General features: G+C 42.8%; 1 protein-coding gene and 2 pseudogenes across 4 annotated transcripts in view; 2 read left to right on the top strand and 1 right to left on the bottom strand.

The window, feature by feature from the left end:
* FNBP1 (formin binding protein 1) overlaps positions 1 to 13,151 on the top strand; it is a 113,974-nt gene that overhangs the window by 34,983 nt on the left and 65,840 nt on the right. For all 4 annotated transcript variants that reach the window (XR_005652552.1, XM_039861736.1, XM_039861735.1 and 1 more), the window contains exon 2: positions 5,827 to 5,942. Coding sequence is in view for 3 of the 4 variants with exons in the window: in XM_039861736.1 (XP_039717670.1) it covers positions 5,827 to 5,942 (116 nt within the window). In the remaining variant the exon portion in view is untranslated. The remainder of the gene's footprint in view (positions 1 to 5,826; positions 5,943 to 13,151) is intronic.
* Positions 89 to 207, bottom strand: LOC120601852 (uncharacterized; annotated as a pseudogene).
* Positions 2,811 to 2,928, top strand: LOC120601843 (uncharacterized; annotated as a pseudogene).

The raw sequence follows: 13,151 nt of genomic DNA, 5'->3' as shown, positions 1-13,151 counted from the left end.
TTTTTTTTTTTTTTTTTTAGGCAAGGCAACCCTTGGTTGACCTCACCGATTGCAAGGACCTTGTTAGCTTACAATCCCTTATTATTTATGCCTACAGCACCTGATCTTTCTAGGTGGTCTCCTATCCAAGTACTAACCAGGCCCGACCCTGCTTAGCTTCTGAGATCAGACGAGATTGGGCTCGTTCAGGGTGGCATGGCCAGAGACTAGAGTCTCTACTTTCTTAATCTTTGGCAATATGCAGCTTTTAAGCCGGAATTTTGGAGTGTGTGTCACATAGTGGTGGTTCTCGAAATGAGGTCCCTGGACCTCTGGAGGTTCTAGGAAACCTCTCCTGGAGTCTACAAGGTCAAAACTATTTCATGGTGATCCTAAGACCTTGTCTTTTCCACTGCGTAGACGTTTGCACTGATGGTGCAAAAGCTGTGGGACGTAAGGCTGCTGGCGCCTTGACACGAAGCAGGGTGGCGTCTCCAAGCTGTGCCGGTGGAAGTTACTGTGCTCTTTACCGTTAGCTGTTCAAAAGGAAAAAAAAAATCAGCTTTATTTAAAAATGACCTTGATGAAACAGTAAAGATTATTCCTTTTATTAAATCTCGACTCTTGAATCTACATCTTTTTAATAGTATGTGCGACAAGATGGGAAGTCTGCCTAAAGCACTTTAGTTCTTTCCAAAATACTTAAGTGACTGTCTTGTGAGATGAACTGGCTGCTTTTTTCACTGGGGCACTGTTTTTCACTTCAAAGAAAGGTTGACAAATCCTTAAGCATTTGGCAGACATTTTATCAAAAATGAACATAGTGAGCCTGTCACTTCAAGGAAAGAACTGACAATATTTCTTGCCAATGATAAAACTCTAGCGTTTAAGTGAAAATCGGAAGTTTGGAAAATTTGTATTTGCCACTGTGAGATTGACAGCTTCCCAATATTGTAAGACTCACCAACTAAAATGAGTTAGGCAGTGATATAAACAAATGTGGTTTTAAAATATGTTATAATGAAATGTGTCAACACTTGGAAGATCTGCATATGTTAGTATACTATTATTTTCTAAATGACCAGTGCATACATTATACAGTCACGCACCAGTAAAAACCATTCGAAGTGCAAGATAGACTTGCACATTTTATTGTTACCAAGTATGAATAATTTGCATTGCTATGGCTCAGATTTCACACTGCACCTAGCCTTGAAGAAACCATTATTTGTCAAGTTTTGAGATGGTATCCATTAAGAATATCCACCATTTCTTAAAAAGGCTATTGAAATTCTCCCCTGTTTTCTAACTACGTATCTATGTAAAGTCATATATTTTCAGATACATCAACCAAAGGGAGGAATTAGAACAGATCGGATGCAGAAGCACCTGTGTGAGAATCCAGGTGTTTTCCATTGAGCCAGACATGGAAGAGATTTGCAAAAATGCAAAATGGTGCCACTCTCGCGTCACTATTTTTTTGTTTTGCTTAGGAAAGTAAGTTCTTTAGGGGGGGAAATATATATATATATATATATATATATATATATATATATATATGCTACTTACATTAGCATATAATGGGTTCATTGTTTTTTTATTAATTAATATTTTTCAAATCTCTCAGTCTTTAATTTCTGGTAGAGTAAATATTGATGGTTACAACCCACATAAACAAAAGCTTACTGATTTTTCAGATGGCAAAGGGGTCCTCAACTGCCGGCACGTGATGTTGAACAGGAAAGCATGCGTCTTTGATGATGGCACCATCCCAAAGCAGCAAAGGCTGTTTTTTAAAGGGCCGCTTATAATATTTGCTCACGAAGGAGTCTTTTTATGATTTGGAATTTTTTTTTTTCCATTCAGTTGTCCACGTTGTAGTCAAGAATGTAAGTGGGTTGATTAGTTTTTCATCTGTTTTGAATTTTCTTCTAGTCGCTGTCAAAAAGGTTCACGCCGTGGCGATCCCTGGGGTAGTAGTCAGCAGAGTGTGGCATCACCAGAGGTGTTTTCACAGCATGGAAAGAACCATGCTGTATCCACAAGCAAGCGCTTGTTTATTTGTTTCTGACTAAGGTTTTTATTATGAACATCTAGCTTATTTGGACCCTGTTCTTTTAATAAGTGCTTTATTATAGCTTGCAGAATGTTCTTGAATGCAGATAACTTTATTAAAAACACATTGTTGGTCTGAGGCCAGTAATTTTTAAGGTGAACTCAATTCGAATGTAGAGTTTTTAAAAAGTCTTGGTATCAAAAGCTGTTGCTTTCTATTGGATACATTAAGGCTAACGAATTACAAACTAATGTAATAGGAAAAAATATAGAATTAGATTATTAGCAGGGCAAAAGTGTAACCTAAGAGCAGATGGTCTTAGCAGATTTTCAAGGAAGCACCTTTAACAGCTAAAAATAGCCAAGGCTTTGGAGATGGTGAGAAATTTTTCATGGGGGGTGGAGGCGCGGGCGGTGGTTCTCAAATGGAGGGAGGGGTGTGGAAAGGAGTTTTTAAATAAATATGATCGTCGTGAAACTAGATCAACAAAGGTTTGCCGATTAGCAGGGAGCTTTAAAGAAGCCTTGCTCTGCAACCTAAATGCCTATCAGCAGTCGACTGGATAAAGAAGTTATGGTTCATATATACAATGGAATATTACTCGGACGTTAAAAAAAACGAAATCCTATCATTTGCAACAACATGGATGGACCTAGAGGTTATTATGCTGAGAGAAATCAGTCAGTCAGACAGAGGAAGATAAATACCACATGATTTCACTGATATGCAGAATCTAATGAACAAAAAGAGCAACCTAATTAAAAACAGATTCACGGTCTGCGGCCATGCTACCCTGAACAAGCCCGATCCTGTCTGATCTCAGAAGCTAAGCAGGGTCGGCCTGGTTAGTACTTGGATGGGAGACCACCTAGGAAGATCAGGTGCTGTAGGCGTAAAAAATAAAAAAACAAGGGATTGTAAGCTGACAAGTTCTTTTCGATCTGTGAGGTCAACCAAGCGTTGCCTCGCCTAAAAAAACAGCAACGACAACAAAACAGATTTACAAAGATAGAGGACAATCTGGGGATGGCCAGAGGGGAGGGAGTTTGGGGGGACTGGGAGAAAGGGGTGAAGGATTAAAGAAGTACAAATTAGTAGCTGATAGATGGTCACGGGGATGGGGAGCACGGCATAGAGAGAAAGAGCAATCAGGGGGATCATTTATTAAGTACATAAATGTCTAACCAATGTACCGTATACTTGAAACTAATAATAAATTTTTAAAAAGAAGCTTTGCTCTAAATAGCTGGGAATGATCTGTAATCATCACAGTCGTCCCCACCCCTTATCCTGGGGAGGTATGGTCCAAGACCCCCAGTGGATGCCTGAAACCGTGGCTAGTACTGAACCTTACTGAACCCTACATGTGCTATGATTTTTTTCCTGTTCATACGCATCTATGCTAAAGTTTAACTTATGAATTAGGCACAACAATAACTAATAATGAAATAGAACAATTATAACAATGTACTGTAGTAAAAGTTATGTGAAGACGGTCTCCCTCCCTCTCTCTCAAAATATTGTGGTGTCCTCGCCCGTCTTGTGATGATGCCCTTCTCGTGACGAGACGACGTGAGGTGGAATTTTCCATTTTCATATTGTCAGATGGCCGTTGACCGAGGGTAACTGAAAATGGAAAGCAAAACTGTGGATGAGGGGCACTGCTGTACTCGAATCGTTTGTGTCTGTGTTCTCTCGATCTCTCGAGAAGTTTAGAGAGACCCGAGTCTTGTTTACACGGTTCATTTGCCTGACGACCCTGTCTTTACAGATGACAGAAAAAAATCATCTCCGTGAGTGGTGGTTCTTGAAATGGAATCCGGGGGTTTGTGGAATAGATTATTGAGGACCAAGAATCTATGAAAAACTTAGATATTTGCCCCTGACTTTTTATGACAGTATTAAAAACTATTAGGTATAAAGACAAACATTTTACAGGGATTATTTTCAATTTGAAGAACATTCTAGTCGAATAAAACCTTAATTTCTTAAACTGACATTTCTTACACTGTCCTGTGGGCTGGATGGGGGTAAGGTTGAGGAAACTGCTTTTCTGGAGAAGAGAGTTTCTCAAATGTGTTTTTGATCCTGCCACCTGCCCACTCCCACTCAAGTTAAACTTATATGTAATATTTACGTGTTTTACACTTGGCGTTGCTTTGAATGGAGAACAGAGCCAAAGCACCGTGACAGATTTTCAACTGAAGATGCTGGATTTAAAAACAAGCTGAAGGATGAAGCTGACTGTGTTCTGTCGGATTAAATTGCAGTTTTGTATTTTTATATTAGATTTGGCATTTCCCATCCTACCCACTCCTCATGGCTGATTTGTGAAATCAGGCGAGGATTCTTTCTTTATCTTGTAGGCAAATGATTAAAACCTTGCGTCATTTCGTGGCCTTTCCCTGGGAAGTCCCAGAGCTGGGGCTAGAACCCTTGTCCTCTGTTACCGTTACCTGTTGGAGACAGCAAACCCGCCATGTTTGCCACACTACAGTCCTCCATTCCCGTGATGTCACGCTGACACCCCCTTCACTGATGGACACGGTACCGGCTGCAGCGGGCCTTGGCGTTCTCGTCCTGGGCTCTCGCTGCACGTCCAGCTCACTGACCTCCCTCCTTGAGCTCCAAATAGATCTGTGTTTCCAGCTCTCTTTAGGACGTGTCACTTCCTCATTCAACGTGTCACGTCCCCCCAAAGTGCTGCCCCTCCATCTGTGTAGTCACAGGATGCAGAACCAGAGCCACCCTCGAATCCAGCTTCTCCTTCACATCCCTTTCCGGCCTCCTCCTCCTCCTCCGGTCGGTCACTAGGACTAGTTGATTGTATTTAAGCGTCAGTAAAATCCTCTCCTCTCCTCCCGTTTTCTCACCTGGACTACCCAGCAATCTCCCGACTTCCATCTTCCAGCAATTCTGAGCATATCTGTGGCCGCGCCACTCTTGCAAGCCCGTCAGTGGCTCACTCGCGGCCAGTGGAGAATCTAAGCTTGGCATTCGAGGCTGTGAGTGATGGGGCCGGGGCTTCGTCTAGTTTCCTTGCCTACCGGCGGCCCTCGTTCTCTTGCACCCCACCCCACCCCACCTTGCACCCCACCCCACCTCGCACCCCAGAAGGCCGAGTCCACCTGCTTCCTGGACATCTCCCTGCCTTCGCACCAGCTGTTGCTGGAATACCCGCCCCCTCCTCTTTCAGACGAGCAGACTCAAGGTGCTCTGCAGGTCGGGGCTGTATTTCTGTTCATTTTAGTTTCCCAGCTCTTAGCACCATTCCTGGTACACAGGGTAGGCTTGATGTATGTTTGGGAGTTTGAAAAAAGTCCACGTGAGTTGTTTTATTTATCTGTAACTCTTTTCCCTCCCGTATCCTTGCCCCAGATTTCTAGGAGCTGTTTTGAGTGATAACTCAGAGATAACAGTTAAGGTGTCGATAGGGCAACTGAGTTCACGTGAGTGTGTCTTTCGCCTCTCGGTTTTTAGTATCCGGAAAAGAGATTTTCCTTTGCACCAGGACATTCATTATATCCCAAAACCATGTCTCTAAGAGGAATAGGGAACATGAATGAATGGGTCAGAGTTCATTTCAGTACTCCAGGCAATTTTCAGACCAAATTTGGTAATGTTGATTTTAACCGCTCAGCACAAAAGCACCCAAGTACAATCATGGAAAATGTTAGACCTGCTTTCTGTGGAGCAGCGATATATTGTCGAGAGGACTGTTCATTGAAATTACTTGAATCCCAGAGAAAGATTATAAACTTTCTCTTTGTTGTGTTTTTTTTTTTAAACAGGATCAATTTGACAACTTAGAAAAACACACACAGTGGGGAATTGATATTCTTGAGAAATACATCAAATTCGTAAAGGAAAGAACAGAGATTGAACTCAGCTATGCAAAGCAACTCAGGTAAGTTGATATTGAGAAGGGTTATTTAGATGTAAGGATAATTTATATTCGCATTTTACAGGATCCATGTGTAACCCTTTAAATAGTTCTTTTCCCCTTTCATTAAGGTAATATTTCAATAGAAACAATTGTTTTTAATATGGAAAAATAATTTTTATGGAACAGTAACTGTAAAAACTAACATTGCTTTTAGGCTCGTATTTTCTGAATTTTGGAGCAGCTGATTTTTTTCTGAAAACTTGATGGAAATGGAATGTGTATACAGGGAAGTATTCGAATCTTAAGTGTACAGCTCCAGAAATTTTCACAGAGCGAACACACCCCTATACCCAGCATCCAGGTCAAGAAACAGAAAATTACCAGCCTCGGAGGCACCCTCTGACCCCTTCTGCTTCACCATCCTCCCCCGCCCCGCACCCAAGGGCGGCCACTCTCCAGACTTCTAACAGCACGGGTTGGTCTTGCCCACTCTGGAACCTTCTGTGAACGTACTCACTTATTAGGCAGTGTGTGTACTTAGCTTCTTTGTTCTCCACTACGTTTGTGAGGTTCACTCACGTGGTTAGACGTGGCGGTGGTTTGTTTCTCTCCATTGGTTTTCAGTATTTTGGGGTCTGAGTGTGCCACGGTCGACCCACCCTACTGTCACTGGGCGGTTGCTTGTTTTCTGTTTGAGGACATAAAGTATATACCCAGGAGTGGGACTGTGGGGTCATAGGCTTCGTGTATGTTCAGTATCAGTCAATGGGGTCAAACACTTTTCCAGAATGCTTCTGCTGCTTCACATTCCGTCCAGCAGCATGACAGAGGTCCCCTGGAGCAGCATTTTAAAAGCCCTTTGGACCTCTTACATCTATAACGATGACGTTTATCCACGAAATTTGCGCTTTTACATGAAATGTTTAAAAGTTGTCGGGAGAACCAAGCGTGAACTTGAAGTGGCATGCCAAATCTTTAATGACTTCTTGTTTGGCGGAAGAAGACTGTGCAGATTGTCTGGGTTGTGCAGACTGAGACTTGTTAAAGATCTAGATGACTTTTGGTTTGGAAACATTTCATTTTAATCCAAAGAGCATCTGCAGAAAGGGTATGTCGTGCGTCATTGAAAGAATGTGGATCTTTCTAGGGCTGCTGGAGTCGTTCGTACGTAAGCGCCTACATGTTACGTGTGAAATACTTTTATGGATGACAAGTTTTGTTTCTGTTGAGTAAGTGAAACTTAAAACATATTGTTCAATGAAATAATTTTTATAACTCACCGAATCCAGATCGCTTTCTGGTGCCCTGTGTGTCTTCATCAGCCTCACTTAGTACTTTGAGGCTTTTATCATTGATAATAGGAGTGGAGAATGAGCTGCTTCTCGTTGATCATTTAAATATCTCGTTGTTATTCAAAAAGTGTCTTTCTTATGGCAAATGGATGACATACAGTTTTAGCCAAAATGAGGTCTCACCTTATGGATTTATCGATATGTGCTGCGTCTTTTCCTAGTAGCCTACACTCCTGTTTGCTGGTGCCTTACTTAGTCTGCTATTTCCTTTTGCTTTGGAGGTTGTTGTTAGATATCATTAAGTCGTTCTTACAAGTTTCTGCATCCTGCCTTGAAGGGGAAGTGCTTTCTTAGCAACCCCTGCAATGCCCGTGGCTCTTTGCCCTGTCTCACCGCTCTGGGTGCGGGAACCCCAGGACTCAGCGTAACAAAATGGGAGGCTATTGGAAAAGACTCCAAACTGCCATGTAGGCTTAGGGTGACATTTAATAGGTCTCCAATAACCATTTTACCATGTTCCACAGCTCGAAACAGAGTATCAGTATTACTGCTATGATGGTGGTTTCTGGGGAAGTACTTTTCCTGAGATTTAAATATTAACATTTGTTTCATTGCATCCCTGAGAAGTATCCAAATTTGTACTTGTCCAGAGAAATGGATTTAAAAAAAGAAGAAGAAGAAGAAGACTGATCCTTGGGACAAATCTAAGCTTTTATGCTGAGATCTCGGCTGGGCCCTTAACACTGATGCGTAAGCATCATGTCGATCCCTTGTTGGTTTGCTTTCTCGCTCTCCTAAGTGACTCTTCCGCAGTTTCTTTTCCAACAAACCCGACACCGCCTTTCCCATCCTCACTGCTTGGGTTCCTCCCCCCGAGCTCACCTGCAGCACTCCAGCTGCCCTGTACCTCTCGGGCACCGATGTCCTTCACATCGGTCAGCCCAGCCGCCTGTCTTCCGTCCTTATCACCCTTGACCTCAGCAGCTTCCACAGGGTGGGTGCTCCCTCCTCCTAACCAGGCTTCTGAAATAAATACCACCGTCTCCTGGCTTCCTTCCCGTCTCACCAGAAGCTCTTCCTCAGCCTCTCCGGCTGGTTCCTCCTCCTGGTGCCCCTTCAAGTGCCTCTTCTCAATCTATGCTCTCTCACAATCTCCTCCGTTACGTGGCTTTAAGTTTGATCTATAAGGCGAGGACTTGCAGAGACGTCTCCATTTGGCCGTCTAAGAGACAACCGGCATGGAACATCCCTGAAACAATCTCTCCATTCAAAACCTGCATCTGCACAGCCCAGCATTTCCCTGCTCACTTGAGGGCAGCTGCATCCTTCCTTGCTTAGCTCAGAAACCCGGGGTCCTCTTTGGGTCCCCTCTTTCTCTCATACCACCCCCGCCCCCATGCACACCGTCAGGAAGTCCTGGTGACTTTACCTTCCAGATTGATCTAGGATCTGACCACGTCTCATTCCCTCCAGTGTTGCCACCGCGGTCTCGTCCCCACTGCCTCTTGCCTGGATTATCATTAGTTCCCTCATTGGATTTATCCCCTTGTGTTGGTTTTTTGCAGAGCAGCAGATCACAGCGCTCCGCTGCTCGAAACACCAGCATCTACGCATTTCACTCACAGGGAACCCAGTAACCCCCAAATCCTTGCAGCGCACGCCCTAAAAAGCCCTACTTCATCGGGTCCCCATGCCTTTCCGACATCATCTCTTTCCTCTGTCTTCCTCCTTCTCTCCACTCTAACCATACCGGCCTCTTTGCTGTTCACACCAAAGGATCCAGCACAAGGATCCACAAGGATCGTACACACCAGGCACATTCCCACCCCAGGACTGTCGCTCTGGCCTTTCCGTGCGAGGTCACGCGTATGTTCACACCCAGGATCCAGCTGGCCAGCTCCCTGATCTCCTTCAAGCCTCGGCCCACTGAGGCCTACTTCCTGCCGTGCTTTTCCAGTTTTCCCGTAGCACTGATAACTTTCTAACGTTGCATTCATTTTCTTACGTATTTTGCATTTATGGTTCATTGTCTCCCGCTCCTTCCCTGCTAGAATATAAGCCCCTCTGGGGCAGGGCGCTTTTTAAGTTGTGTTTGCCAATGTACCTGATGGGATGGAACAGCACCTGGCACGTGGTAGGTGCTCAGTAAATAGTAGTAGAGCGCCTGAGCCAAGAAGTCTGAGATATTTGGTCAGCAGTGCTTCAGGGAAAATGATCTGTTTTAACAGGCCTGCGAGAGCTGATAAGGATTGAAATACAAAGAGAACTAACAGTATGTCCGCAGAGTTGGCGGGGGAGCTGTGATGAATGAGCCAGGAAGTGCCTGAGCCCAGGAGGCTCACCTTCTCACTGTGGAGAAGAGACCGTATGCAAATAAAGAAGTAAATCTTTTAAAGATAGCATGTGTCGCCCTGTGTAATTAAAACCAGTGATGGCGATGGAGCATGATGGGGGCCAGGGGTTGGTTAGCTCGACCGACTGGGGAAAACCCATTTCTTAAGAACTGGAGGACAAGGACAGGGTGGGTGGACATGGGGAGAGCCTGGGAGTAGCTCTTTCAGGACAGAGAATCAAGGTCCTGAGGTGGGAACATGTTCAAGGAATGGAAAACCCAGTGTGACCGGAGCATATTCAGCAATTAGTGGCTCGAAATATCATTCTGATGTTAAAAAATCCACATGGTTTTTGGGGGGAGACATCTCTCATTAAGTAATTTTTATATTTTTCTGCATTGGAGGAAAAAAAATGCCAACTTATTTTAGACATAAAAGATGATAATTAGGGCTTTGGTTTCTGTAGGTCAGTGATTGGCAAACTATAGCCCATGGCCAAATCCGTCCACTGCCTGGTTTTGTAAATAAAGTTTTATTGGAATACAGCTGCATCCATTCATGTACGTGTTGTCTATGGCTGTCTGTGCAAAACAGTGGCAGTTGAATAATTGTAACAGAGACCACGTGACTGTGATGTACTTGCAAGTCTAAAATATTTACTGTCTGGCCCTTTATAGAACAAGTTTGCTGACCCTTGCTAGAGTTATTATTTATTCAAAATAATGTAGGGTCCAATTCTTAATATAATTTTAAAACATCTTCTATTACTTACATAAGAACACCAACTATTGATTGCCCTTAGCAATTGTTTCTTTAAAAACAAAAACAAAAACTAAATTATTTGTTATGACCAGATAATGAATGCATATGATTTTAAATGCCAGAGGTACAAAATGGCATACAGTGAAGCGTCCCTTTTCTTACTCATCCCCAGGGACAGTGTTATCAGTCTCTTATGTATCCTTCCGGAGAGATATTAGGCACCCACAGGCAAGAAGCATGTTTCGTTCGTTGCCTCCCCGGCAGATCAGCATGCCCTTGCCATCCTGCTTCCTGGAGATTGTTCCGAGGTTCATTTTAATTTTTTTGTAGCTTTATAGTATCACATTGGATTGGTGGATGTATTGATTGTTTCCAGTTGTTTGCAACTTTGAACAAAGTTGCAATGAATAACCTTGAATCATATACTTGGGCAAGCATATCTAGAGGATGAGTTCCTGAAAGCAGCTCTCTCTGGTTGGGTAGAATTGGCTAGGTAGCCCTCCTTAGAGGCTGTGACCCCCTAATACTCACACCAAAGCCTGTGGCAGTGCTGCCTATTTTGACCCTCAGTGCTTCTCGTTACCGATATTCTTAATTTTTGCCAATTGGATGAGTAGAAATTGCTAAGTCTGAGTGTTAATTTGTGTTTCTCTTAGTATGAATGAGGTCGAGCATGTTTTTATACATTTCAACCATTTGTACTTTCTTCTCTATGATCCATTCATGTCCTGGTCCAATTTTTGTTTTTGTTTTATTGGAAATTATTATAAATAAAGTAACTATGTAGAAATCATTTTAGAAAATGTCTCATATTATATATATATATATAACATATTACATTTAAATTTACTTTAACAGTAGAAAAGACATTAAAGTAAAACCTTATATGTTAAACAGACTCATAAGGTTTAGTAAAAACATTCTGAAAGACTTGTAGCATGTTCTCATTGCTTCATTTTGTTTTTTTTTTTTAAACTCCATGTTGTAATTTCAACAGGCTCAATTAACTCACTGCTAGGAAAGAGAAAGAAAATAGTATTTATGGATTTTGCTTTCTCTTCTAATCGAGTTACACGATTTAGTCTATAACATGATTCCCACAGTTCATTCATCGTAATTCTATTTTTAAATGTAGAAATATGCTCACCACCATCTCTTCTGCCACAGCCTCTCCACTCGTTTCTTGGCATCAAGAAAAATAGGAGTATTTTCCCCCTAATAAGAGCTTGGGACGTAATTTTTGAGTTTTGGGAATGCCACTCCACTCGACAACAATTTGTCTTGGCTGTCCTCTGCTCTGCTCTCTGTTTCTCTCCAAAATTTGTTGCTGCGTTGTCTTTTGGTGGCAAACTCTTGGATCAGCCAAATTGTTTTTCTTTGTAGTGGACTTGCTTTTTTGATGATACCTGTGAAGAATCTTTTCGTTCCACCTTTTGAAATTTGGTAACTTCACCAAGCTCTGCCTCGTTGTTGATCATTCCATCTGTTTTCCGTAGAGCCCTTTCAAATGCAGATTCAAGTCTTCATTGGGTTCAGGGGCGCTTTCTTCAATTATTTCTAAATATTTTTTTCTGTTCTACTTATTGGATTATATACTTCAGAGATATGAGTTTTCCTCATGTTCTTATTATCTTGTTCTTTAGATCATCTTTTTTTTTTTTTTTTGGATTATGTTAGTTTGCTCTCACGTGATTATCTCGAAATTTTATTAAATTTGATGTCCGGCTTAGTTTATTTTATTAGCTCTGTAGTGGTGCATTTCAGTTCTTCATTCCATTCTTTACCTTTGCAGTCTGTCGCCCTTTTTCATCCCAGAGAATATTCTGGAGGAGTTTGGTTCCCTCTCTCTCTCCCTCCCTTCCTGCCTTCTCTCTTCCTCCCTTCCCTCCTTTTCTTCTGTATTACATATCAGATCTTTTAAGCATGATTATATTTAATGTGGGCAGTTTCATAACATGGTTAAGGGGACATACTGTAGAGCCCCAGTGCCTGGGGATGCGGTATTATTCTTTCATTGACTTTGGGCAAAGTACTCTGTGCTTTATCGTTTTCATCTGTAAAATGCGAAGAATTGTTGAGGGGACTTAATGAGCTAAAGCATGTAGGCCCATGCCCGGGCACGCTTCCGTTAGTACCGTGAGCGACACCAGTGCTCCTGTGTGCTCTGATAGTGTCGGTGACGGTCCCTCCCATGCTTCCAGTACCATCGGTCTTTCCCTCTGAGCTCTATTACGGGGTAACGGTGGGGAACGGGGCCTGGCTTTGTACATTTCATCTTTGAGTCTTGAGTCTGTTGTCTCTGCAGAAACTTCATTAAAGGCTCTATTTTGGGGTTTACGCCATGAGGTCAAAGGTGTATTCTGTTCCTTTGGATCTCCCCCTGCAAGGCATTCAGCTCGGGGGCCCTGGAAGGTGGAGATCCTGGTGGCCAGCCCCTGGGTGTTCAGCCCGGCTGTCTTCTCAGCGCTTACTCGCTCCTCAGTTTACCTCCATCTGAGCCAGTTTTCAGGGTTTTAGGGACTAGTGTCCATTCTGTACTGTTCCAGAATCTTCCATCCTTCATTCCATTCTTTATCGGTTTATTTTTTGCCGTTGGCAAAATCTCCTGGCTGTTGTTTTTCACCTCTTGTTGTTGGGAAAGCACAATCCTCTGATCGAATTTTCTTCTGCCGGCCTTTTCCAGAAATCTTGTGGGGAGCGTTTTTAAAAAAAAAATAATTCAATAAAAGGAAGAGAGAATAAAAAAACAAAACATTCCTGGACCCAGCCCTGGACCTTCCGTTTCACAGGGTCTGGAGTGGGGCCCAATGTCTCCTTTTTAAAACTCTCCCTGCGGTTCTGAG

This window comes from Pteropus medius, unplaced genomic scaffold, assembly GCF_902729225.1.
Source record: "Pteropus medius unplaced genomic scaffold, Ma_sr-lr_union100, whole genome shotgun sequence".
Classification (NCBI taxonomy): domain Eukaryota; kingdom Metazoa; phylum Chordata; class Mammalia; order Chiroptera; family Pteropodidae; genus Pteropus; species Pteropus medius.
Note: the sequence above shows the minus strand (reverse complement) of the source record. Positions and strands in the feature narration are given on the sequence as shown.